This window comes from Chrysemys picta, chromosome 1 (genome assembly GCF_011386835.1).
Source record: "Chrysemys picta bellii isolate R12L10 chromosome 1, ASM1138683v2, whole genome shotgun sequence".
In the NCBI taxonomy this organism is placed as follows: Eukaryota; Metazoa; Chordata; order Testudines; family Emydidae; genus Chrysemys; species Chrysemys picta.
Window position 1 is genome coordinate 155,268,196 of NC_088791.1, and position 26,642 is coordinate 155,294,837.

General features: G+C 46.5%; 2 protein-coding genes across 2 annotated transcripts in view; both read left to right on the forward strand.

The window, feature by feature from the left end:
* The window catches only part of LOC101941765 (coagulation factor V-like), a 65,711-nt gene extending 56,870 nt beyond the window's left edge, over positions 1 to 8,841 (forward strand). The window contains exons 21-25 of the mRNA XM_065573709.1: positions 544 to 699; positions 1,896 to 2,040; positions 4,433 to 4,581; positions 5,926 to 6,108; positions 6,941 to 8,841. Coding sequence (XP_065429781.1) covers positions 544 to 699; positions 1,896 to 2,040; positions 4,433 to 4,581; positions 5,926 to 6,108; positions 6,941 to 7,087 — 780 coding nt within the window. The 3' untranslated portion in view covers positions 7,088 to 8,841. The remainder of the gene's footprint in view (positions 1 to 543; positions 700 to 1,895; positions 2,041 to 4,432; positions 4,582 to 5,925; positions 6,109 to 6,940) is intronic.
* A 9,984-nt stretch (positions 8,842 to 18,825) lies between these two features.
* On the forward strand, positions 18,826 to 22,194 carry LOC135983876 (uncharacterized). Its single transcript, XM_065597464.1, has 2 exons — positions 18,826 to 19,738; positions 20,682 to 22,194. The coding sequence occupies exons 1-2, from the start codon at positions 19,459 to 19,461 to the stop codon at positions 21,089 to 21,091; spliced, it is 690 nt and encodes a 229-aa protein (XP_065453536.1). The 5' UTR covers positions 18,826 to 19,458; the 3' UTR covers positions 21,092 to 22,194.
* The last annotated feature ends 4,448 nt before the right edge of the window (positions 22,195 to 26,642 follow it).

Consider the following 26,642-nt stretch of genomic DNA (forward strand, 5'->3'; position numbering starts at 1 on the left):
TGCCCAGTTTGAGACACCAGGTTCTAATTTTTCAGTGGTACTGAGCACTCATGGCCTCTGGTGGCTTCAGCTGGAGTTGTGGGGGCTCAACATCCCCAAAAAACAAGCCCTGGTTATCTCTGGGTGGACGCTCAAAACCAGAGGCTGCTTTGGAAATGTAGGCCTTACCCATTCTGTGCCTTGCTCTCCCCGTCTGTACAGTGGAGATAGCAACACTCCCCTGCTTCGCCCAGAGACGCTGTGAGGATGGATTCATTAATGTTTGTCAGGTGCCCAGATACTGTGGTGATGGGCACCCCAAAAATGCCTATAAGTAAATACACACATCAATAAAATACGTTAGGACACAACTCCTCATTTGGACTCTTGCACCAGCTTAGACACCGCGTTATCCAGCTTGAGTAGAGCCATTCTGAGTGCCAATGGAAGTGCCATTCTGAGTGTCTAAATGCAGGCCTGGGCCCCACTCCCTAGCTGCCAGAGGATGAAATTGGGTTCATGGTTCAGCTTTTCTTACAGTTTGTGTATCTTGCTGTTCTACAGGTGGACCTTCAAAGGCAAGTTCTCATCACAGGGATACAAACGCAGGGAGCCAAGCAGTTGATGAAGTCCTTGTATGTCAAAGAATTCTTTATGACTTACAGCAAGGACAAACGGAAGTGGATCACCTTCATAGGAAACAGCACTGGGGGACAGAAGGTCTGCCTGCTCGTTAATCACCACAGCCTCCCCGGTTTTACGCAGCTGTAAGCGGGTGGGATGGCTCAGCAGAAAGTACCACACAGGCAGCCACCAGGGGCTTTTCTCAAGGAATAAGGGGTCAGATTTTTAAAGGTATTTAGGCGCATGAAGATGCAGATTGGAAAATCCCACTAATTCCAAAGGACCTAAGTGCCTAAAGGGGTTTTTGAAAACCGCACTAGATGCCAATCTGCATCGTGAGGCACCTAGATCCCTTTACTAGTCTGGCCTGGTGTGTATAACACAGCAGAATACAGGATCGTAATAAGAGATAAGGAATCAACCCAGCCCCATAACCCTGGTTGTGCAGCCCCACTTCTGCACAGGCCTCTGTCCCCACTTCTGGCTCACGGCCCTTCCCCTGAGCACATGTGGAAAGAGAATGGGACGCTGGGCTGAACTCATGCCCCGGTTCAGTGCGGCCCAGCCCTGGCACCCTGTCACAATAGTACTGCTAATATTAGCAGTAGCTACCTAACGCATGTGCAACCCAAGTGTCCATATAGTACCTTCAGGGGTCTCCTATCTATGCCCAAACTCCCCTTCCCTGCCAGCTGGAGCTCAACTCTGAGGCCTGGTTTCCACCCAAAAATTAAACTGACCTAGCTACATTGCTCAGGGCTCTGAAAAATAGCACACCCTGTGCAGTGTAGTTAGCTCAGCCTACGCCTCACTGTAGATGCCGAATTCTTCCATCGACCTCTTGGAGAGGAGAATTAACTACACTGATGGAAAACCCCTTCCAGCGACAAAGGAAGGGTGAACACTATGGCACTACAGTGGTACAGCCCCAGCACGCTGCACCTGTAGCTGCAATAGTGTAGCCATATCCACAGTGTCATGGTGTTTGTATGATAGGTGTTAATGAATGTTAAGTCTCCACTGGTCTTAGTTGTCTGTCTATTAATATCCTAATAAGGGTCTTTACTGCGCCTAACACACTGGGTCCTGGTTTAGCCTCTGGGTGCTATACTAAGGCAAAGATAAGGATGATGTGTTTTTAGGTTTTGCTATAATGTGAGTAGCCCCGTTGAAATTGCATAAGTAAAGACTTAATCGCATGACATAGGGTTTTCAGGACCAAGCTTGTAATTGCTTTTAATTAATATCATTTTCTTTTCTGAAATCTTAATTGCTTTTTTCTGTTTTACTAGTTGTTTGAAGGTAATTCAGATGCCCATGGGATAAAAGACAACCATATTGAGCCACCTATCATTGCTAGGTATATTAGGGTTTATCCAATTGATTCCTACAACAGGCCTACTCTTCGCATGGAACTCCTGGGCTGCGAAGTCGAAGGTGAGCAATGAGAACTCACTGGTACTTGTTTCCCCTCTACCCCTTAGAAAAATACGCTCAACCTTTTTTTCTATGGGCCAAGATTTAAGAATATAAAAATGGCCCTACTTGGTCAGACCAATTGCCAGGATCACCTCTGGAGCCCTTTTTAAAAATTGGCAGCACATTAACTATCCTCCAGTCATCTGGTAAAGAAGCTGATTTAAATGATAGGTTACAAACTACAGTTAGTAGTTCTGTAATTTCACATTTGAGTTCCTTCAGAACTCTTGGGTGAATACCATCTGGTCCTGGTGACTTATTGCTGTTTAATTTATCAATTTGTTCCAAAACCACCTCTAATGATATCTCAATCTGGGACGGTTCCTCAGATCTGTCACCTACAAAGGACAAGTCAGGTTTGGGAATCTCCCTCACATCCTCAGCCGTGAAGAGAGATGCAAATAATTCATTTAGTTTCTCTGCAATGGCCTTATCATCCTTGAGTGCTCCTTTAGCACCTCGATCGTCCAGTGGCCCCACTGGTTGTTTAGCAGGCTTCCTGTTTCTGATGTAATTTAAAAAAAATTGCTATTACTTTTTGAGTCTTTCGCTAACTGTTCCTCAAATTCTTTTTTGGCATTCCTAATTGTATTTTTACACTTCATTTGACAGTATTTATGCTCCTTTCTATTTTCCTCACTAGGATTTAACTTCCACTTTTTAAAGGATGCCTTTTTGCCTCTCACTGCTTCTTTTACTTTGTTTAGCCACGGTGGCTCTTTTTTGGTTCTCTTATTATGTTTTTTTAATTTGAGGTATACATTTAAGTTGAGCCTCTATTATGGAGTCTTTAAAAAGTTTCCATGAAGCTTGCAGGGATTTTACTTTTGGTGCTGTACCTTTTAATTTCTTGTTAACAAACCTCATTTTTGTGTAGTTCCCCTTTCTGAAATTTAAATACTACAGTGTTCGGTCGCTGTGGTGTTTTTCCTGCCACAGGGATGATAAATTTACTTATATTATAGTCACTATTACCAAGCGGTCCAGCTATATTCACCTCTTGGACCAGATCCTGTGCTCCACCTAGGACTAAATCAAGAATTGCCTCTACTCTGGTGGGTTCCAGGATCAGCTACTCCAAGAAGCAGTCATTTAAGGTCTCAAGAAATGTTATCTCTGCATCCCATCCTGAGGTGACATGTACCCAGTCAATATGGGGATAATGGAAATCCCCCATTATTATTTTCAACATGAGACACCTCAAAGGGGCCTGATTTTCAGACACAGTTCTGCCCACCCTCTGAAAATTGGGGTTTCTCAAGTTGGGCATCCAAAAATCACAAGATGCTTCTGAAATCCTTGGCCTTAATGAATTTAGGGTGCGATTTTTTTTTTTTTTTTTTTTTTTTTTTTTAAAGCATCTAGTTACCCTACTCCCATTCAAAGCCATTGGAAGTTAGGGGTCTTTTCCCGTTCAGTGATTTTGAAAAGCCCACTATTAGCACTGGTGTTTGTATTTGGATTGACAGCTCTGGCTTTTCTCTGTTTATCCACAAAACAGGCAAGGCATGGTCAGTGGCAGTGCCAGCTTCCTGCACACTGCCTTCTGTATGTGCCTTAACACAGACCTGGGGAAACTTCCTCCGGGCGTGGAAGCAGAGTTTAGTCTTCATGTCTCATTCAGTCATAGGCCTCTCTGAGAACAACAACAAAGTGGCCATTAGCATGCTGACAGTCAGCACCACCTGAAGTGGTGATGTGAGCTCACGGCCAACAGGAACGGGACTGAGTCCGTAAATCTCATTTCACACAAGCCATTGCACAGTCATCGCATGGGTGACTTGCAGTTACGCCTGCCCTGGGCTGGATTCAAACCTGCAACTTAGAAATGAGAGGCTGTGGATCCCCTTTCCCCAGTTCCCTGGACAACAAGCCCCTTGTTAGTTTATTTGAATGGCAATATAAGAATACAGAGTGGGACTTTCGAAAGCGCTCAGAATTGGTCTAACTCTGGGTGCTTTTGACAGTCTCGCCCATAATAGGCAGACGCACAAACCTTTTATTTCACAGATCTGCTGGACTTAGTTTTCATGATGACTGGGCAAAGAGAGCTCCACTCCCTGACTGCAAATGTATTCTCTTCTGCCACTCCCTGAGCAGTTAGAATGTAGATAGCGCTTCACAACTTCAAAGTGCTTTACACGTTTTAACTAATGAATGCTCATAACAACCCTGCATTACCTCCTTTTTAAAGATGGGGAAACTGAGGCACAAGGGAGGTTACAATGACTTGAGCAAGGCCATACAGCAAGTCAGTGGCAGAGACAGGAATTCCTAGCCTGTTGCTTATTCCTCTAGTCCACTGCTGCTCAAGAGATGAAATGGAGACCTGCTGCTATTCTCTTAACAGGTTGCTCTCTGCCACTGGGAATGGAAAATGGGGAGATCAAGAATGCTCAGATTACAGCTTCTTCTTATAAGAAATCCTGGTATAACTCATGGGAGCCTTCCCTCGCGCGTCTCAATCAGCAAGGGAGGTTAAATGCCTGGCAAGCGAAGGTAAGAAGCAAACAAAAGAAAAAACTGCTAAGTCAAAGCTGCTGCCGTTAGCAAATGTGCTGCTGCTCTGGTGTGTGTCTGTGCAGGGCCGGCTCCAGCATTTCTGCCGCCCCAAGCTAAAAAAAAAAAAAAAGCCACGATCGGCGGCGGCAGTTCAGCAACAGGTCCTTCGCTCCTAGAGGGAGTGAGGGACCTGCCACCCTGAATTGCCGCAAGTGCCGCCCCTCTCCCTTGGCCGCCCCAAGCACCTGCTTGTTAAACTGGTGCCTGGAGCAGGCCCTGTGTCTGTGCCTGCTCCGTGTGCCCCCTCCGTGCTGTGCTCTGGCTTGTTCTATCCAGTCCTCCAGTGAAAAGCCTGCTTAGTTCCCTTCCAGGGGGAGGTTTGTGACATGCTCGCAAAGAGGTTTTTTTTTTCTTTTAAAAAAAGAACATTTGCTAATTTCATAATGTGAAGTGGAAAGCAATGAAACTATGTGGAGACTGGCAGCAGGTCCAGCATGCTCAACTTGATGGGCCTGACCCTGCAGCTGTTACTCATGGGAGTGGTCTCTTTGGACTCAGTGGATGAGTAAACACTGAAGGTAGGTGGCCTGTGAGCCAAATTCATCTGGTGTAATTCTGTTGGCTTTACTGTTGATCAGAAGTACTGCCTAGTGACTAGAGCAGGGGTTCTCAAACTGGGGGTCGGGACCCCTCAGGGGGTCGTGAGGTTATTACACCTGTCAGCCTCCACCCCGAACCCTGCTTTGCATCCAGCATTTATAATGGTGTTAAATATATTAAAAAGTGTTTTTAATTTATAAAGGGTTTTACACTCAGAGGCTTGATGTGTGACAGGGGTCACCAGTACAAAAGTTTGAGAACTACTGGACTAGCACATTGGAGTGAGACTCAGGAGGCCTGGGTTCTATAACCAGCTCTGTCACTGGCTTGCTGGGTGCCCTTGAGAAAGTCAGTTTCCCCCATGTCTCAGTTTCCCTATCTGTAAAATGGGGATGATGATGATACTTTGTAAAGCGCTTTGAGATCTATTGCTGAGAAGCGCTTTATGAGAGCTACATTAATTCACCAGGGATGAATTTGTATTGCTTTTCATTCTGCCTTGGTGATGGAAGTGAATGCTGGATGGAGGGTCAGCGTGTATCATCTGCAATGATTAAACTGATGTGTAGCCAGCAGAGAATGCTGGTAGCGCTTCCCTTAGCTTTGTTTGCATAGGTTTGAGGTTCTGGGTGGGTGGATGTCTTCATACAACTTTAACTATCATTGAGCAAAGTTTCTGGTTGTGCTAATATTGGCACAAACACGCATTTGCTCACGCATTACTCTTTGTATTGTTTGTAGTCAAACAACAACCAGCAGTGGCTGCAGATTGATCTCCTCAAAGCGAAGAAGATAACCGCTATCACAACCCAGGGTTGCAAGTCCATGTCTACGGAGCAGTTTGTGAAAACCTACGCCATCCTTTACAGCAATGAAGGCACAGAATGGAAACCTTATATGGATGACTCCACTTCAGTGGGAAAGGTACCATTTTAAACTTGGAGAACTCTGTCCATTTCTGAATCCCGAGCACTTTGTCATACTTCTCCGGGCCCAAATGAGGGACAGCCCCAGAATGAGGGGCACAAAAAATTGTTCCTGCAGTTGAATTTAAAATGCTGGTGGAGTGGTTCTTCTCTTATAAAGGACTCTAGAACTTCCTTTCATGGCTCTTTATTTCTGATGTAAGTAATTTTCAACAATAAAAGGGAGGGGATGCTACATTTGTGTGGAATACCGTTGAACCTGGGATGAAATCAGTGGCATGCCTTTTACAGAGGAACATTTCAAAGGAATGCACAGAATGTGTACGCGGAAGCCTCTGCCAAACTTCACTGCAAAATATTTTGCTTTAATTTTTTTAAGTGAATTTAGTGCTGGTGGAAGGTCCCAGATTGACAGAGCTGAGACCTCCCTCATCCACACAGCAGGTACAGCACTTAAAGAATCCCCCCAAGCCACCTTGACGGATGTGCTTCAATCCCGACCTGCAGGGACCACATCTAGGGATAAGAGAGGGGGGATTTGTCAGTCCCCAGCCAACACAGGGGCCAGTTAGCATCAGTTGTGGTGATGGTTTCTGTGATGTAGACAGAAACAGAGACCATGAAATCATTTCACCCAGACCACAGTTTGGCTCTGACTGGATTTGAACCAGTGACCTAGAGGAGGAAGGCTGTATATACACCACTGGAGTGATCCAGTCAACTTCCCTGTTCCCTAACGCAGCAACTCTGAAGCATTTAGATGGGAAAAAAAGCAGCAGCATTTTTAAGGTAATTTTTTTTCACTAATTCATTGTTTTGTTTACTTTCAGGTATTTGTGGGGAATGAGAACAGCAGCGGACAGGTCAAGCATTTCTTAAATCCACCCATATTTTCCAGGTTCATCCGCATTGTTCCTAAAACCTGGAATCGAAGCATTGCTCTTCGGGTAGAACTCTTTGGCTGTGATCCTTCCTAGGTCCTGGACGCACAGAGTACACATGAACAAAGGATTGCCAAGTCTGGGAGCTTTACACCTTTCAGCAGTCACTATGCAGAACTACATTTTTTTTAAACTCTTGGAGTGGTCATATTTAGTCCTTCTGAAGTGCCTTTCCTCCAAGGATCTTGGTGTTTTGCCAACGTGAATTAAGAGATTTCATTGGCAGATATTTCATTCATATAAATGTACATTAAGGATACAACGGCACAGCAGCTGGGAGGGCGCTTCCCAGAGCAGGTGGGTAGACACGTGCTTGCTCTGCTTGACCTTGTGTGCTCAAGCAGCAGCGTGGGCGGCAGCTCAGGCTGGCCAACCGCATATGGACGCAGAGGTCAGGTGGGATTGTTCTCAGGTGGCTAGCCCGAGCCGCCATAGCCATACTGCTATTTTTAGCACGCAGGCTGGAGCAGAGCTAGCATGTGTCTGTTTACCTGCACCGACCCAGCTGCAATGTAGACCCACCCTTAAAAAGAGAAAGTAACAAATATCAAATCCACAAAGCATGCAAGTTTGACATGCCCCTTTCATGGGAATCTGTGCACCCAAACGCATTCCCTCCATTTCTTTACCACTGTCTTCTTCCCCTAGTCACCCACAATGGTCTGTTCTCCTTTTGTCCTGGTCCTGACCTAATTTTAGATTAAATCTCTTGAGGGCAGGGACCTTGGGCTTAATCCTGAGCCCAGATTTGCTCTCTTTGTAACCCTCTCACTGCTGAAAGCTATCAGATGTCTCTCCCTAGACATTCCCCTTGAAGGGGGAGTCCCCAGTACACACAAAAGCCCTGTCTACACCACCATCCAGTAGCTGCTGGTGTTGGGGCTGGGAAGCGGGTGTGATGCTGCACTCCAGCAATCCCTGGCTGGTAGGTGGTCCCTTGGAGGGTCATAGCCAGCCAGTGTAGAGAAGAGAGGCCTCCACTCTGCTCTGATCTCTGGTGGGGCTGACATAGAAGTGGCCTCTCAAGATCTGCAACCCCTTCTCTGAGAATCTAGGGCCCTCATCTTTATATTTGCTTTTTAAACATCATGCATGCCTCTGACTCTATATATCATAAATAACCATTAATCTTCTCTGCACCCCTGGGTGGGGATCAACAGTATCTTTATAGGTGGTAGGAAAGAGGCATAGAGAGAGACAGTGATTTACTCAAGATCATGGCAGGTCAGTGGTAGATCCGGAAATAGGATTTGTGGCTTCCAGTCCTATGCTCTCTAACCCCTAGAAGCTAGGCAATGCTCTTTTGTTATCCCTACTGGAAGAAACAAGCCTTCTTGGCTGTTGATGAGAAACAGAACCTGATGGTAATAAAATATTAGATAACACTATGGTAAGGACACCTACACCTTGTCTATGCTACAGCATTTGACAACATTATCGCTGGTGGAGCTGCTGATGTGCAGAAAACATTTATGGATTTTCTCAGGATGGATGCACTCAGTGAGAATATATTCACTATCCCTGAATATATCTTTTCAGCAGAGTTTTAGCTAAGCTTTCAGTACTGTCCTAGGCTCCAGTCTTGTCAGCAGAGGACTCCCTCTGCTCACAGGGGTCCTCATGGCCTGGGGCGGAATATCATCAAGAACCCAGGGCCACATTTTGGTCTATAACCTTATAAAGTGTTGTCTCAAGCTGTTTCAAGAGAATTAGAGTTCTTATATCAAAAAATGTATGTATTTCCAAGTAAAGATGTATAAAAAAAGTGAAATAAAATTTAAAAACCTCAATCAATATTATTTTCACATTTTATTCTGCCTTTTTAAAATATTTCATACGGTCACCATTTTCCACTTGAAAGTACAGCTGAATTTCTGGACCTTAGAGTAAAATGTGAACATTTCTGATTTTCCATATTTTCAAAGGCAACTTTGCTAGTTTGACAAAACCATCCCCAAAAATGAAATGTTTGCATCACTAAATGGCCTGCAACAAAATCACCAAAGTGTTCATGTGAAAGTTTTCAGGTTGATTGCAGCTACAATTTCCTAATTTCTGAGATCCTTTCATACTGTGAAACAGTTTTAATAACTGCATATTGTGAAATGATCAGTTGTTACAACCGTTATTAAAAGTCATTATGAAATGTTTTATGTTCAACCCAGCCATGACTTCCCAGACAAAAACATTTTTGTTTAAACAAACAAAAGTTCTGGAGTGAAGTCCTAGCTCCAGTGACATCAATGGCAAAACTGACTTCAGAGAGGCCAGGACATCACCTTATGTCTCTCAAACCATTCCCAAGAAAAGAGGTAGATGTTGCAGGCAGGTCCTGAAGATTAACAGATCTAAATTCATATGGGAAATGGGAAAAGTCAGTTCCAGAGCCGAGGGATCTTTGCCTCCCTGTCAGTAGCCTCTTTCTATGGAAATCTGTAGGGTGCTCCACTTCTGTTGATCAATCAGAGCACCCGTGTTACATGCTCTTGTCATGAAAATACTTAATAATCTAAATACTTAAACACTTTATAACAGCTCCGGATTCAGGGTGATCTCCTATTGTCACATTTTGTAGAGCCCAAGGTGATGATGGCAAGAATCACTGTGTGGCAAGGACCACACTTTTCTTGCCAGACATGGGTGGGGGGAAAAAAGCGCCTTTGGCCACACAACTTCTACTTGAGTATCCAGAAGTGCCCTGAGATTTAACAAGGTTGCTACATGATTAACCTGTCTCAAGAACATAAGAACGGCCATACTAGGTCAGACCTAAGGTCCATCGAGCCCAGTATCCTGTCTTCCGATAGTGGCCAATTCCACAAAAGCCAGAGGGAATGAACAGAACAGGTAATCATCAAGTGATCCATCCCGTCATCCATTCCCAGCTTCCAGAAAACAGAGGCTAGGGACACCATCCCTGCCCATCCTGCCTAATAGCTACTGATGGACCTATCCTCCATGAACTTATCTAGTTCTTTTTTGAACTCTGTTAGTCTTGACCTTCACAACATCCTCTGGCAAAGAGTTCCACAGGTTGACTGTGCGTTGTGTGAAGAAATACTTCCTTTTGTTTGTTTTAAACCTGCTGCCTATTAATTTCATTTGGTGACTCCTTGTTTTTGTGTTATGAGGAGTAAATAATACTTCCTTATTTACTTTCTCCACACCAATCATGATTTTATAGACCTCTATCATATTTCCCCTAAGTCATCTCTTTTCCAAGCTGAAAAGTCCCAATCTTATTAATCTCTCCTCATACAGAAGCTGTTTCATACCCTTAATCATTTTTGTTGCCCTTTTCTGACCTTTTCCAATTCCAATATATCTTTTAGAGAGGGGCAACCACATCTGCACGCAAGATTCAAAATGTGGGCATACGTACCATGGATTTATATAGAGGCAATATGATATTTTCTGTCTTATTATCTAACCCTTTCTTAATGATTCTTAACATAGTTAGCTTTTTTGACTGCTGCTGCACAGTGAGTGGGTGTTTTTGAGAGAACTATCCACAATGACTCCAAGATTTCTTGAGTGGTAATAGCTAATTTAGACCACATCATTTTATATCAGAGGGTAGCCATGTTAGTCTGTATCCACAAAAACAACAGGGAGTCCAGTGGCACCTTAAAGACTAACAGATTTCTTTGGTCATAAGCTTTCCTGGGTAAAAAACCCACATCTTCAGATGCATGGAGTGAAAATTACAGATGCAGGCATTATTATACATTGTGACAAAGTTCCTCCTCTATCTTGGTGGGTCCTGCGCTTATTGGCGGATTTTCTTGCCTCAGAGATTCACCATGTGGGTTGGGGAACAGCCCAGAGACCTTCCCCTCTGGAAGAACCCACAGTCCAGGTCAATTGGGAGGTTTGGGGGGAACCCAGGCCCGCCCTCTACTCCGGGTTCCAGCCCAGGGCCCTGTGGACTGCAGCTGTCTATAGTGCCTCCTGTAACAGCTGCATGACAGCTACAACTCCCTGGGCTCCTTCCCCATGGCCTCCTCCAAACACCTTCCTTATTCTCACCACAGGACCTTCCTCCTGGTGTCTGATAACGCTTGTGCTCCTCAGTCCTCCAGCAACACACCCTCTCACTCTCAGCTCCTTGCACCTCACACTCGCACCACAAACTGAAGTGAGCTCCTTTTTTAAAACCCAGGTGCCCTGATAGCCTGCCTTAATTGATTCTAGCAGCTTCTTAATTGGCTCCAGGTGTCCTAATTAACCTGCCTGCCTTAACTGGTTCTAGCAGGTTCCTGATTACTCTAGTGCAGCCCCTGCTCTGGTCACTCAGGGAACAGAAAACTACTCATCCAGTGACCAGTATATTTGCCCTCTACCAGGCTCCTGTACCCCACTGGTCTGGGTCTGTCACAACATGAAGAAAAGGGCGTTACCTTAGTAGTGGAGAACCAGTGTTGAGAGGGCCAATTCAATCAGGGTGGATGTGGTCCACTCCCAATAACTGATGAGAAGGTGACAATACGAAGAGAGGGAAAGTTGCTTTTGTAGTGAGCCAGCCACTCCCAGTCCCTATTCAAGCCCAAATTAATGGTGTTAAATTTGCAAATGAATTTTAGTTCTGCAGTTTTTCTTTGAAGTCTGTTTTTGAAGTTTTTTTGTTGAAGTATGGCTACTTTTAAATCTGTTACTTCAATCTCCCTGGACATTCTATATTCTTCTGCTGGCTTATGTATGTTACCATTCACTACAAAAGCAAGAGATGAATGTTATGGAGACTCAGAGCTGGGTATCACCAGTGTATTGGAGACAATGTAGACCATGTCTCCTTACTAACCCTCCCAGAAGCCTCCTCATATGCACATTAAACAGAAGCAAAGCTGAGAAAGCCTTGGGGCATTTCACATGACATAAGCTTAAGCAACACGGAACTGCAGGGGGAATTTTGGGTAGGCAGAACCTAATTAGGTAAATTTGGCCAGGAAGCAGAGTGAACTAAATACAAGTTGAGACAGATTATTAAGCGTTTTGATATCCTGAAAAATCTTCTTTTGAACCCTCTCTTCTGGCGTTCAAACAACTCCCTAACGTTGCCAAGCTCATCATCAGAAGCAAATTCCCCACAGACCAGGATACACTAACTCAAAGGGGCACCAGGCCCTGCCTGCACAACAGATGTAAAACCTATAGATATATATCCACTGCTACAATGATCAGCACCCCCTCAACAAACCTTTCAAGATCCATGGGTCCTACCCATGCTTATAAAAACACATGGTGCACCTCATACAGTGCATCGAATGCCCCAGTAACAACTATGTGGATGAAACCAGACAATCGCTATGCTCTCAAATGAACTCACACAGAACAATGATAAAAGACACAAACATCACATCACCCGTGGTGAACACTTTTCACAAAGTGATCACTCCATATCTGATCTTTCAATACTTGTCCTCAAAGGAAAGTTGCACTATACCTTCAAAAGCCTGGGCTTAACATGGACACTGGTTTTATGGCTCATTGCAACAATTTGTGACACACCTCACTGCCTGCTATCCTTAATTGCCCATTTCAAACCCTTTATGCATAACAGTCTAGCCCCTAACTTTTCAAGTGACCACCTCCAACATGTGTTACCCCTTCTGCTTAACAATCTGTTCCAACTTGTATTTAGCTCAGACCCTCTGTTTCCTTCCCCTGACCTGACAAGGAGCTGTGTGTAACTCGCAAGCTTGCACCTTCCACCAGCAGAAGTTGATCCAATAAAGAGCTATTACCTCACTCACGTTGTCTTTCTGTTTATAGTTCATTTCACTTTTCTAGCTGAGTTTTGTTGTGTACTGGTTCACAACGGTGCACAGGCCGCTTTAAATACAAAAGTTATCTTTGTAGTGACAACTTATATAGACACGTTTCAGGAGAACGTGTCTGCACATGTGAGATTTTTTTGTAAATCCTTGCTGTAAACCACAGACCTAAACTTGACTGCCTCCCCTTTAATGTACTTCTCAATGAACTCAGAAGCAGTTCATGAACTGGGTAAGATGTAAGTTACAACTATGTTGTTGTTGTCCCTCTGGCAGCATTGTGCTTTCATATGAGTTATTCAGGTTTCATGCTGACTAAGAACATCCTCTAGGGGTGATTGCACCCTAGATCTAGGACAAAAAATGCCGCTTAGTTACTAGGAGCACTAGACAAGGCGGAACCAGGATGGGCTGATGTGATTTTTGCCTTCCAATAGGCCTGCAGCAATTTCTGAGACTTGTTTAAAACCATGTGAGTGCTGAACAAGCTCTGCCAAGTTCTGGGCTGACCTAGTTCAACATCTCACACAGCAAACACTTAAGATGAAAGTCACCCTGGTGTGCAGGGCAACCGGAAGGCCTTCTGCAGCACTGAAGCCCTATGTCAAGGTGCTAGTGGAGTGGCATAGGGAACTTTTGGCAGCCCTTACGTTTGCGGAGGGGTGGTGGGGAAAGTGTGGAGGTTTCTCTGTGCAGCCACATAGCCCAGCACAGAGGTGAGCTGGGGATGGGGCAATAGGATCCAACAACTATGTGGATCCACTTGAGAGGGCCTGGCATAGTAGCAAGGTGGGGAGCGCTACACTACAGGCTTCAGGCTTGGAGGTAGATTTTGCCTCCCTAAGTCTATGACCTTCCCCACCCAATTATTTGCACTATACGTGGGTGAAGTGAATTTCACATTTGAAATTCAAGGACCTGGTTGTGCTTTCTAATATGTCCACTCGGATTACATGGGTGTAATTGAAATCACAACTGAGCCCTACACTCTTAAAGAGTTACGGCCAGGATACTGAATACCCTTGGATTTCCACCAGTACGGAAGTTCTTATCTTCAAAATCACATCCATTTACACTTGGCAACTTTCCTCTCATTTTCATGTTGAAGCAGGTGATGTATCCTGTCATATCCTCTTTATGTTGCATGATGTATTTGTTTATATAAAATAGTACTCACAAGGATATGCTCAGGAGATTACCTGCATACATTTTAGGTGGCTCCCAACAGACAGCATCACACATTCATTATGCTGGCTTGGTGTGACAGCCAGGATTCATATGACACAGTGTAGAAACAGTCTCCCTGGTAAGCCTCATGCTATATATTGCAACTTTGAAAGGGTTTGTCAAGGCTGATTCCCCACTCTGGCACTTGGAGTGCAGAAGGCGGGGGCCCGCAAGGATTCTAAAAACTAATACTGGTCACTCCAGGCTTGTATTAAACTCCCAAGGTTACAGCTTCTCTCTGACTTTGGATGCTGCCACCACCAAAGTGCCAAAAAAGTCCCCTTTGGAGCCAGGAAGGCGCACTTGGGAATTCCTCCCTGTGGAGTACCCTCAAGCCCTTTCACCCCCACTTCGCGGAATAGCTGAGAAAGAAAACAAAGGAAATCAGCTGTTGTCACAAGCTAATTAAACAACATATGCATAAATCTCTTAGGACACAAAAACCCAATCCTCTCTTAAGAAAGGTACATTTTATTTATTTTATTAAAAACAAAAAGAAATAAAATACATTTGGAACTTAGGCTATTGCTAGATTTTAAAAGAGCAAATATAATAATAAGCATCAAGAATGGTTTTCTTGAGGTCTAGCTTAATGGTTACAAGCAAAACAAAAGCATTTGGGGGTTAGCACAGAGAGGTCCACAAGCCTTACAGAAATAAGAGAGAAACCTAATGGCGTCTTCCTAGACATTCCCTTATCTACTTACATATCTGGGGTTTCAGATAAGTAATTCCTAGGTATGATTTGATGATTTTTCATACCTGGTTTAAAGCTACATACAGCATTGCTGCTCTGTGTCTTCTCTCTCTGGAGACCAACAACAGCCAGACAAAAGGAAAGTTTTTTTCCCTAATTTTTAAAAGTTCCAACTCTCCCATTGGCTTTTTTGGTCAGGTGCCCACTCCCTTCCTTTTACCTATGGGGTTTTTAACCCTTTACAGGTAAAGCAAGTAGAGAACAGCTACTACAAGCGATTTTGTAGCTAACTGGCTGGCTGGGTGTCCATAAAAGGGAGCTACCCCCCACACAATTCATTTATTACAGGGTTCATTTGTGCAGAGCTACTACATCCACAGAAGTAATAATGTTCAGTGCTCATAATAAGATAAACCGATAGAGCAGTCAAATTTCTGACTGGAAAATTAGAAACAAAATCTTGTGACAATGGAGGGAAGTCCCTATTTTTCATATTTATTTACTATTTTCCAACTGGAAGAAAAGGATAAAAAAAAGTGAGAATATTGTGTTTTCCCAACTTTCAGGCACTTTTTAACCTTTACCCTCCTTTTTCCATGGGAAAGAAGGAAAAAAGAATAAAAAGGGAGAAAAATACAGTGGGAACAAAAATCCAGAAAACTGATGATGTAATATTTCTAACCTAATAGATAAACCTGCAACCAAAGTAGAGTGGTTTGGTAGGTGGAGTTTCTGTAGACCCAGACAAAATGGGCATTCACCTTCTCACCAGCCTCCTCATGCAGCTTCAATTACTCTTCTGAATTTATCTCTCACTCCTAATAAAACCTTCTAGCCCTACATTTCTTTGCATCAGTTTTGCTTCCCATTCTCAAATGTCCCCAAAATTTCAGTATCTTTAAGTCTATTGTGTGTGAAGTAACAATATACTGTATTAAAGAGTGCAGAGAAAAATTACTAATGTCAATGGGGCTGCTATGGTGGGATTTGAATTGTGTACAGGAAATGTCAGTGCTGCTCAGAGGAGCATTAACTTTCTGTGGGGGGAGAATGAGAGGAGAATGAACTAGGCCAAATGCCTGCCTAGTGTTAGGGTCACAGAGGGTCTCCTCCTGGATCCACCTTCTCCTAGCATAGAGGGTCTACCCTCAGCCGTATCTGTTTGCAGTATCCCTCCCACCTTGGACCTCCCAGAGGTCCCTTCAGAGGGTGAGGGATCCATAGCTCTGGAGGCAGGGCCGGCTCTGGCTTTTTGGCTGCCCCAAGCAAAAAAAAAAACAAAAAACCTGTGGCGCGGCCAGAGCGCGGGTGCAGGGGGACCGGCTGGGGGGGGGGGAGAGGGAGCAGGCGGGAGAGAGAGAGAAGGGTGAGGCCAGGGCTACAGCAGGGGCGCTGCCACGTGGCCCCTCCTGCCGCCTGCCGCGAGGGCTCTGCTCCGGTTGGCGGGGAGGGAAGGAAGAGGACTGCCCTGCAGGGCGCTCTGGTTCTCCATGCCGCCGCCCCCTACAGGGCGGCTGGAGCAGAACAACAACAACAAAAAGCGGCCGTGCCGCCCTAGGATTGGGCGGAATGCCATCTCGAACAATCTGCCGCCCCAAGCACCAGCTTGCTCAGTTGGTGCCTGGAGCTGGCCCTGTCTGGAGGGGCAGTCTAGGGGGGCCGGAAAAGAGGAAGATGCATATAGTTCCCTCCAAAACCCTGAAGAAAAGCTGGCAGCCAGATGATGTAGTATAGGGCTTAATTAACTCTTCAACAGGCCCCTACACTCTAGTAAAGGGGAGCACTGGGGAACAGCAGCTGAGTGGATCCCTTGTAGTCTGGCTTCAATGAAGTAACCCAGTGAGGGAGCTGTGGAGAGCAGCAGGGGCTATCAGTGGTGGCACAGGTCCTGTGGGATCTGTGGTAGAACTGCTACTTACTTGCTGGGTAAGGGTTTCAGGGTCACAAAGTTCAATCTCCTACCTCCAGTCTGCTGATTTCTGTGTGAGGAGATGATCCCAGCCAGCACCAAGATCCTCAACCCTTCCTCATTCTAGCAGGCCAGGCCTCTATGCTAGGGCTATGGCGGGAGAGGGGGCTGAGGAGCAGCAGGCTTGTGGAGGCAGCTCGCCGCCGCTGCAGGTTGTTGAGGGTCACCCCCTGCCTGCCTGCCCTGCTCCTCCTCGCCCTGCAGCCTCTGCCTGGTGGGGTTTTGGACGCTCAGCCGGAACCGCGGCGGCTCAGGTCCCTGTAGCCCCCGCACACACCGCACTCCCCACCCCGCGCCGCAGTCTGAGCACATTCCCCGGGCCTGTCCCCACTGGAAACAACTTCCGCGGCGCTCGGTTCCGATCCGCACGGGGCTGGTGGGGCCGCAGGGTCAGCAGGGAGGGGCGCTGGGGTGACTCCGTCCCCAGACCACCTGGCCTGTATTAAGGGGCACCCTTTGGGGCCCAAAGTCCTGCACAGAGGTGGTGCGTTAGGACGTTCTGCCCATCAAACATTTGACCAGCTCCAGCGCTTGGGGGGAGCCTGTCTCTGTCTGTGCTGATCAATGCAGGGTTTTCCCTTGACTTCAATAGGGGAAGGGGCAGGATTTCACCTTTCCTGGTTTCTGAGCAATGCCTGTGACTTACCACACAACGTCTTATGGTGCCAGGTCTCCCAACAATAACCTTTGTCCTCGATTTTTCATAGGGATATATCCTGGATGGCCTTGAAAAGCAGGTGATTCCCTTACTAGTGCTAATGCCAAGCAATCAAAAAATCATGAGGCAAACCCCCAAATATCCTGAGATTGGCTTAAAAATCATGAGCTTTTAAAATATAATACAATTGGGGTACTTTTTATTTGCCTTCTGTTTTTTGAGCTTTTAGGGTTCCTGTTTTCCAGCTTTACCCCTCTCCCATGAGGGCTAGTATCTAGTATTTGTTGTTGTTAATGATAGCTGAGATTCTCACATACTCACAGGCAGGGCCAGTGCTACCATTAAGGCAAACTAGGCGGTTGCCTTGGGTGCCAAGATTTCGGGGCGCCAAAAAGCAGTGCCCCCAATTTTTTTTTACAGCATTCCTGAGCTGGGCTGCTGGCGGCATGCTGAATACGGCTCAGACTCCCTCTCCCAGCGCAGCGGCCGCTCCATGCAATTATTATCATTGCCGGCGGGGGCAGCGTGCTCGGGGAGGGAGCGTAGCAGAGGTGACCTGGGGTGGGGAGCCCTGCGGCAGCTCCCGCCCCCCCCCGGCCTGAGGCACCTCCCGCCGCGGCAGCTCCCCACCCCCCGGCCCGGGGAGCCGTGCGGCAGCTCCCCACCCCAGGTCATCTCTGCTACACCCCCTCCCCAAGTGCGCAGTTGCCGCTCCACTTCTTCCGGCTTGCAGCGCCAATCAGCTGTTTGGCACCGCAAGCCTGGGAGGGGAGGAGAATTAGAGCGGGGGTGGTGTGCTCGGGGAGGAGGCGGAGCAGAGGTGAGCTAGGGTGGGGAGCTGCTGCATGGCTCCGGGGGGAAGGGGGAGGGAACTGCCGGGGGCGGGGCGCCTCAGGACAGGGGGGGCGAGTTGCCGCGGGGGAGCGCCTCAGGGCGGAGGGGGGGCGGGGAGCTGCTGCAGGGCTGGGGGGGGGGGCGCAAAGTGGAAGTTTTGCCTAGGGCGCGAAACTTCCTTGCACCGGCCCTGCTCACAGGCCTCTATGAGGTGAGGCTCTAAAAAGAATAATAAATGTCACTAGATCAGTGTTTAATTTGTAATGAAAGGTGCCAGGGCTCAAGCACTTTTTTTACTTTATAACTGATGCAGCAAGCCCAAAGGTACCAGGGCTATGAATTGCCAAGCCTACAGGTGCTGGGACTCAGCCTTGGCAAACCCTTGCACAAATTTAGAGAGAGAGAGAGAGAGAGAGAAATTGGTTAAAAACCCTAGCTTTCAGTACTCAGTGTTTCAAAAATGTTAGACTGCCAACCTATGTCATAGAGATGTCTTTTATTTAAAAAACACCCCATGAATAAAGCTACTTTAAGGGAAATTACTGCTTTGTCCAAGCCCGAAGAGCTATGAGATCTTTGCTCACCAATTCTCATAAACTTGGGCCTGGGCTACACTATGACTTTAATTCGGATTTAGCAGCGTTAAATCGAATTAACCCTGCACCCGTCCACACAACGAAGCCATTTATTTCGAAATAAAGGGCTCTTAAAATCGATTTCTGTACTCCACCCCAACGAGCGGAGTAGCGCCAAAATCGATATTGTCATTTCGAATTAGGGTTAGTGTGGCCGCAATTCGATGGTATTGGCCTCCTGGAGCTATCCCACAGTGCACCATTGTGACCGCTCTGGACAGCAATCTGAACTCGGATGCACTGGCCAGGTAGACAGGAAAAGCCCCGCGAACATTTGAATTTTATTTCCTGTTTGCTCAGCGTGGAGAGCACAGGTGACCACAGATAGCTCATCAGCACAGGTAACCAAGCAGGCCGATAATCGAAAAAGAGCACCAGCATGGACCGTACGGGAGGTACTGGATCTGATCGCTATATGGGGAGAGGATTCAGTGCTAGCAGAACTTCATTCAAAAAGACGAAATGCAAAAACTTTTGAAAAAATCTCCAAGGGCATGATGGAGAGAGGCCACAATAGGGACTCAGATCAGTGCCGCATGAAAGTCAAGGAGCTCAGACAAGCCTATCAAAAAACAAAGGAGGCAAACGGTCGCTCTGGGTCAGAGCCACGGACATGCCGCTTCTACACCGAGCTGCATGCATTTCTAGGGGGGCCGCCACCACTACCCCACCTCTGACCGTGGATTCCGAGGCGGGGATAATCTCATCAGCTACACCTGAGGATTCTGCGGACGGGGAAGAGGAGGAGGAGGAGGAGGAGGACGAGCTTGCGGAGAGCACCCAGCACTCCATTCTCCCCAACAGCCAGGATCTTTTTCTCAGCCTGACTGAAGTACCCTCCCAACCCTCCCAAGCCAGTATCCAAGACCATGACCCCATGGAAGGGACCTCAGGTGAGTTTACCTTTTAAAATATAAAACTTGTTTTAAAAGCAAGCATTTTTTAATGATTACTTTGCCCTGAGGACTTGGGATGCATTCGCGGCCAGTATAGCTACTGGAAAAGTCTGTTAATGTGTCTGGGGATGGAGCGGAAATCCTCCAGGGACATCTCCATGAAGCTCTCCTGGAGGTACTCCAAAAGCCTTGCCACAAGGTTTCTGGGCAGTGCAGCCTTATTCCGTCCTCCATGGTAGGACACTTGACCGCGCCATGCTTGCAGCAAGTAATCTGGTATCATTGCATGACAAAGCCTGGCAGCGTATGGTCCCGGTGTTTGCTGGCATTCAAGCAACATCCATTCTTTATCTCGCTGTGTAATCCTCAGGAGAGTGATATTGCTCATGGTAACCTGGTTGAAATACGGGAATTTAATTAAGGGGACAGAGGTGGCCGTTCCTAGTGGGCTGTTTGCCTGTGGCTGAAAAGAAATCCTTCCCTGCAGTTAGCCAAGCGCGGGGGGAATTGGCCCAGAGCTTTTCACGTTTGGCTAGCAGGGATCTTCCCTGATACCAGCCACGTGGTGGGGGGAGGGATAAAGCGATCATCCAGAGAATTGGATGGGGGGGGTTAGTTTGTTTTCTGCCGCTGAAGGTTAACAGGAAAACCGCAGCAGTCAATGGGCTTTGCTTGGTATGTGGGAAAGGAGGGCGCAGAAGCCAAAAGACAATGGCTTACCATGGCCGCATGCAAGCTGAATTCTGTTGCCTGAACCTGTGTCTGTGATCTCTAGCAGCAAAGCCACAGGCACTCAATATTAAGAGGCAAAATGCGACCTTGCACAGAAATCACATGTGCTATGTAATGTGAATAGTGTTGGTCACCGTGAAAGAGTATAAGCATTGTTCTGCAAAATGTATCTTTTAAAAAAAATTTCTCCTTTTTTCCCTCCCTCCAGCAGCTGCAAATTCTTCAAGCCTCCCTCCTCCGTCCCGAAGGCTATCTCAGATAAGGCGTCGGAAAAAGAAGACGCGAGACGAGATGTTCGCAGAAATCATGGAATCCACCCGCAGTGAAAGAGCTCATCTGAATGAGTGGAAGGACACGGTTTCAAAGTATAGGAAAAAAGCCAGTGAATGTGAGGACAGGAGGGACCAACATGAGGACATGAGGGACCAACGTGAGGACAGGAGAGATGCTCGAGATGAGAGGTGGCGGCAGGAAGATCAGAGGAGGCAGGATGCAACGCTGGGGCTGCTGCGTGAGCAAACAGACATGCTCCGGCATCTGGTGGAGCTTCAGGAACGGCAGCAGGATAACAGAGTGCCGCTACAGCCCCTGTATAACCCACCTCCCCATGTTCCATAGCCTCCTCACCCAGACGTGTATGAACGCGGGGCGGGGGGGAGGCTCTGTACACCCTCCCATTCCACCCCAGTGGACAGCCCAAGCAAAAGGCTATCATTTTTTTAACCTTTTTTAATGGCCTTTTCCTTCCCGCCGATCCTCCTCCCAAACCCCACCCGGGTTCTCTCCCTCTTTTTATAATCAATTAATAAAGAATAAATGATTTTTAAACAATAGTGACTTTATTTCCTTTGAAAGCAAGCTGGGGGAAGGGGGAGGGTGGGTTCCTTACAGAGAATGAGTCAATAAAGGGGGCGGGTTTTCATGAAGGAGAAACAAACAGAAGTTTCACACTGTAGCCTGGCCAGTCATGAAACTGGTTTTCAAAGCTTCTCTGATGCACAGCGCTTCCTGGTGTGCTCTTCTAATCGCCCTGGTGTCTGGCTTCGCGTAATCAGCAGCCAGGCGATTTGCCACAGCCTCCCACCCCACCATAAAGGTCTCCCCCTTACTTTCACAGAGATTGTGGAGCACACAGCAAGCAGAAATAACAATGGGGATATTGGTTTGGCTGAGGTCTGAGCGAGTCAGTAACGATCGCCAGCGACCTTTTAAACGGCTAAATGCACATTCTACCACCATTCTGCACTTGCTCAGCCTGTAGTTGAACAGCTCCTGACTCCTGTCCAGGCTGCCTGTGTATGGCTTCATGAGCCATGGCATTAAGGGGTAGGCTGGGTCCCCAAGAATAACTATTGGCATTTCAACATCCCCAACGGTTATTTTCTGGTCCGGGAAGTATGTCCCTTGTTGCAGCCATTTAAACAGAGTAGTGTTCCTGAAGACGCGAGCATCATGAACCCTTCCCGGCCAGCCCACGTTGATGTTGGTGAAACGTCCCTTGTGATCTACAAGTGCTTGCAGCACCATTGAAAAGTACCCCTTGCGGTTTATGTACTGGGTACCCTGGTGCTCCGGTGCCAAGATAGGGATATGGGTTCCATCTATCGCCCCACCTCAGTTAGGGAATCCCATTGCAGCAAAGCCATCCACTATGACCTGCACATTTCCCAGAGTCACTACCTTTTGTAGCAGCACCTCAGTGATTGCTTTGGCTACTTGCATCATAGCAGCCCCCACAGTAGATTTGCCCACTCCAAATTGATTCCCGACTGACCAGTAGCTGTCTGGCATTGCAAGCTTCCACAGGGCTATCACCACTCGCTTCTCAACTGTGAGGGCTGCTCTCATCTTGGTATTCTGGCATTTCAGGGCAGGGGAAAGCAAGTCACAAAGTTCCATGAAAGTGCCCTTACGCATGCAAAAGTTTCGCAGCCACTGGGAATTGTTCCACACCTGCAACACTATGTGGTCCCACCAGTCTGTGCTTGTTTCCCGGGCCCAGAATCGGCATTCCACGGATAGAACCTGCCCCATTAACAACATGATCTCCAAAGCACCGGGGCCCGCGATTTGAGAGAATTCTGTGTCCATGTCCATATCACACTTGTTGCTGCGCTGCCGTCGCCGCCGCCTCCTCACCTCGTTTTTCTGGTCCTGGCTCAGCATAAACTGCACAAGAATGCACAAGGTGTTTACAATGTTCATGATGGCTGTCTTGAGCTGAGCGGGCTCCATGCTTGCCGTGGTATGGAGTCTGCAGTGTTCACCCAGGAAAAAAGGCACGAAATGGTTGTCTGCCGTTGCTTTCATGGAGGGAGAGGTGAGACTGTACCCAGAACCACCTGTGACAATGTTTTTTCCCCATCAGGCACTGGGATGTCAACCCAGAATTCCAATGGGCGGGGGAGTCTGTGGGAACTATGGGATAGCTATGGGATAGCTACCCACCATGCAACGCTCCAGAAATCGACGCTAGCCCCAGTAAATGGACGCACACCGCCGAATTAATGTGCTTATTGTGGTCGCATACATTCGACTTTATACAATCTGTTCCCAAAATTTGAATTATATAAATTTGGATTAATCCCGTAGTGTAGACATACCCTTGTATTTGTCATGCCTTTTTGGTGACTTTAGTATTACGATCTATGATAAATGTAACCCTTCTGCCCATCTGAGTTGGCAGCAACAAGGACCGGGTTCAGTATCTAGGGGTTCTGTTTCAACAACACAATGCAAAACTGGCTTGAGCTCCCACTCAGTGACCTGGGACAATTATATACCACCCCCCTGGGCGCCTCTAAGGAGGCAATACTTCCCCTCTTGCAAGCACGGAGTCTGAGTGTAGCAGAAAATGTTTAATAACATGAGGTAAACGACATCAGCAGTAAATTGGAAAAACACCACAAACAGGATTCATAACACAAACTCTGAGCAAAAGACCCACCCCAGCAAATTGAGCCGTGTCCAACATCCCAAAAGTCTCTGCCCCTGGTCAGTGCAGCCCCAGAGTTCAAAAGTTTATTGCAGGGTTTTATCCCCCCCAGCCTGGGTGGAAATGGGGGGGGAAAGGAGGCACACAGGGTGTTATGGGGCACCTTTCGTGGTCCGAGGCCGACTGCCCGCCTCTCCATGGGGTTCCGCTGCAGCCTTCACCATGAGCCACTCCTACTGCCCCACAAACTGCTCCGCTCTACCAGCTCCTCCAGCCGTCCCCGCAAACTGCTCAGCTCCACTCCGCTGTTCCATGGGCCACTCCACCAGCTGTCCTGCAAACTGCTCCGCTCTGCCAGCCACTTAGCAATATAGCTTCAGGCTCCCCCACTAGTTAACACAGCACTCAGTGATCTCAGCTCTTAGTAACTTTAGCTCTTTAGTGACTTCAGCGCTTAGTGATTCCAGCTTATAGTAGGGGAGCCCCAGTGCTGGTGCACTATTGGCCCAAAGTGAATTCCATCTAGCAACCTGTAACTAGACTCTCAATAGAATCAAAATTAGCTCTGCTATTCAATAGTGAAGAGAGAAGATGGTGTAATTGGTGTATTAGGTCCTCAAAGAAGGTCCATACTACCAAGCACAAATATTTGTCCCCATCCTCTCTCAATTCACTGTATTTTGGAATCCATGTCCCTTGTCTAGCGAGTGCTACTTAGGTGATGGTGAGACCCTCTGTCATAAAACAGTTTCATTGTCCTTTATTCACATAATCAGGGTAACAACACTTTATTCCTCCTGTCCCAATAACAGAGAAACTGGGGATCCCACAGCAGCCAAAGTGACCATTTTGGGCTTCCGTAGGCTCATGGCTAGGCGGGGTGGGTATGCCTATGCAAACAAGATCAGCCCCTGGATTTCTTTTCCACACTTGCCATAATTCACCACCAGATGTCAGGGTAGAGCTCATCCTGACTCTGCTTACATCAATAAAGTGCATTTCATTGATTGATTTTAAAATGAAATTAGTAACTGGAAAAAATGGCCAGTATTTTTTTAAAACCTGTGACAATTATAAGCTACTGTATTCTGTCATTTACTTTCTAGCATCTAAAGTATATCTAAGTATAATCTAAAGTTCTCCTGCGAAATGCCGGCTGTGCAAACCCTTCCATGGCTGGATCATTCTTGTGTTTTTATTTTAAGTACAAAATAAATATGTATAACGAATTTAAAAGTATGTAATTAGTAATTTGATATGTCGGGTGGCGCCTTTTTTTATATGTTCACTCCCCCTGATGTTAGAACCTGGCTATGCAACTGGTACAGGGTGCAGAGAGGGTGTTTATGGCTTTGTGACAGTGAGGACACATTTTTGTTCATTTCTCGTATTACAGCTCTTGCTTCAGTCACAATTTCAGTTTGTTTCACACTGATGAGGCTTAAGAGAGCAAAGGTTTCTTAAAAACAGAGGGGATAAGTGCCTATTTTAATGGGCCTGGGAGCTCATTCCATCTATTTGGGGCTTGAGTGAATTATTCCAAATTAAAGAATGGCCTGGTGAAAAGGGATCGCTCCCTCCTTGTTCCCATGTCCCATACACAAGAACAAGGGGACGCAATGATATTGAGGGGCAGTAGCCTTAGAGCTACTGAAAAAGAAATTCTGCTGCTCACAGAGGACAGACAGCCTGCAAAAATCACTGCCATAGGAGGATGTGGATGGTGACAAAATGTTTGGCTGGGTGCTATAAAGAGCTGGCTAATATTATGACACTCATAACTTTTGCAGCTATGCAAGTGAAGATATAATGATGGAGAGGGTGAGAAAAACCCATGGTTCTAGGCATAAGAAAATAACTTATTACACGAGTCATCAAGATACAGTAGGTGCATTATGAAGGTTTATTCTGCTTCTTCCCTTTCACGCATCAGATATTATTAACCCTAGCTAGAAGCAGGATACTTGATTGCATGGATGAATGGTACGACCCAGTCTGGTAAATCCTATTAAGTCTCCTATTGTATTGCAGCTCCCTCTTTGGGGAGCAAAGCATGGATGGAAGGTAACAAAGCATAGGAACTGCAGCAATGCAGGTGTGAGCTAGAAAGCAGAGCACAAGGGGAGATGGAAAAACAGGGAGTTCCTGCAATGCTGCAGGATGGATCTGAACTGAGAGCAGAGAACAGCAAATTATCTAGGAAATATGTATAAATTGTATAGAATAGCTCCAATCAGAGCTTAGAATGAATTGTTCTCTTTCCTCCTTTCTTCTCGCTCTGAAATATTATTTCATGTGATCATTATCTCATTCTCTGCATAATATTTTCTTGTTCTGGCTAGTAAGACAGTGAGGAGCTATTTTTACTGAATTTGAGGAATGCTGCCAGCTCTGATCTTGCCTGGGGGGGACGGGGGAAGTGCTGGAACTCACCCTCTGAAGTTCAAGTTGCACCCTGCTGGAAAAGAATGAGGACACAATGGAAGATAAAAGATCCCTTTGTTAAAGCCTTGTGACTCAGGGCAGGTCTACACTAGAAGCTCAAGCTGGCTGCTATGGTGCATCATGGGAGACAGGGAGCAAGTTCTCCCATTAGCTGGGAGAGGGATAGCTCAGTGGTTTGAGCATTGGTCTATTAAACGCATGGTTATGAGTTCAATCCTTGAGGGGACCACTTAGGGATTTGGGGCAAAATCAGTACTCGGTCCTGCTAGTGAAGGCAGGGGGCTGGACTCGATGACCTTTTGGGGTCCCTTCCAGTTCTAGGAGATAGATAGGGATAACCACCTCTAGGAGAGGCGGTAACTATCACACTTGGGCGTGGCTGAGTCACACCCCTGAGTGACAAATTATACTGACATAACCTATTGTGTAAACAAGCCCTAATCCTTAAGGAAAGAGAGGGAGCGGGGGAACTCCTGAAGGTGATTCATAATGTGAGATGAGCAATGGCTGTGTATATGGTATTGTGTTTTCCTGGGGCATAAGAATAGGGATGCCAAATTCATTTAATTTCATTCCATTTTAAAGTATATTTCATGGGCCAGGGGATAAATTTGGAAATTATTACATCCTAGGGGTGTGGTTTTTTGTGTTTGTTTTTAAACAAACAGCTTTCACAACATATAAGATCTTAAAAAATAAAACGGAGACAGCTACTGTCTAAAATTTACCTATGAATCACCAAAAAATCCTGAGCACAAACTGACTCCATAGACAGGAGTTTTTTTAAAC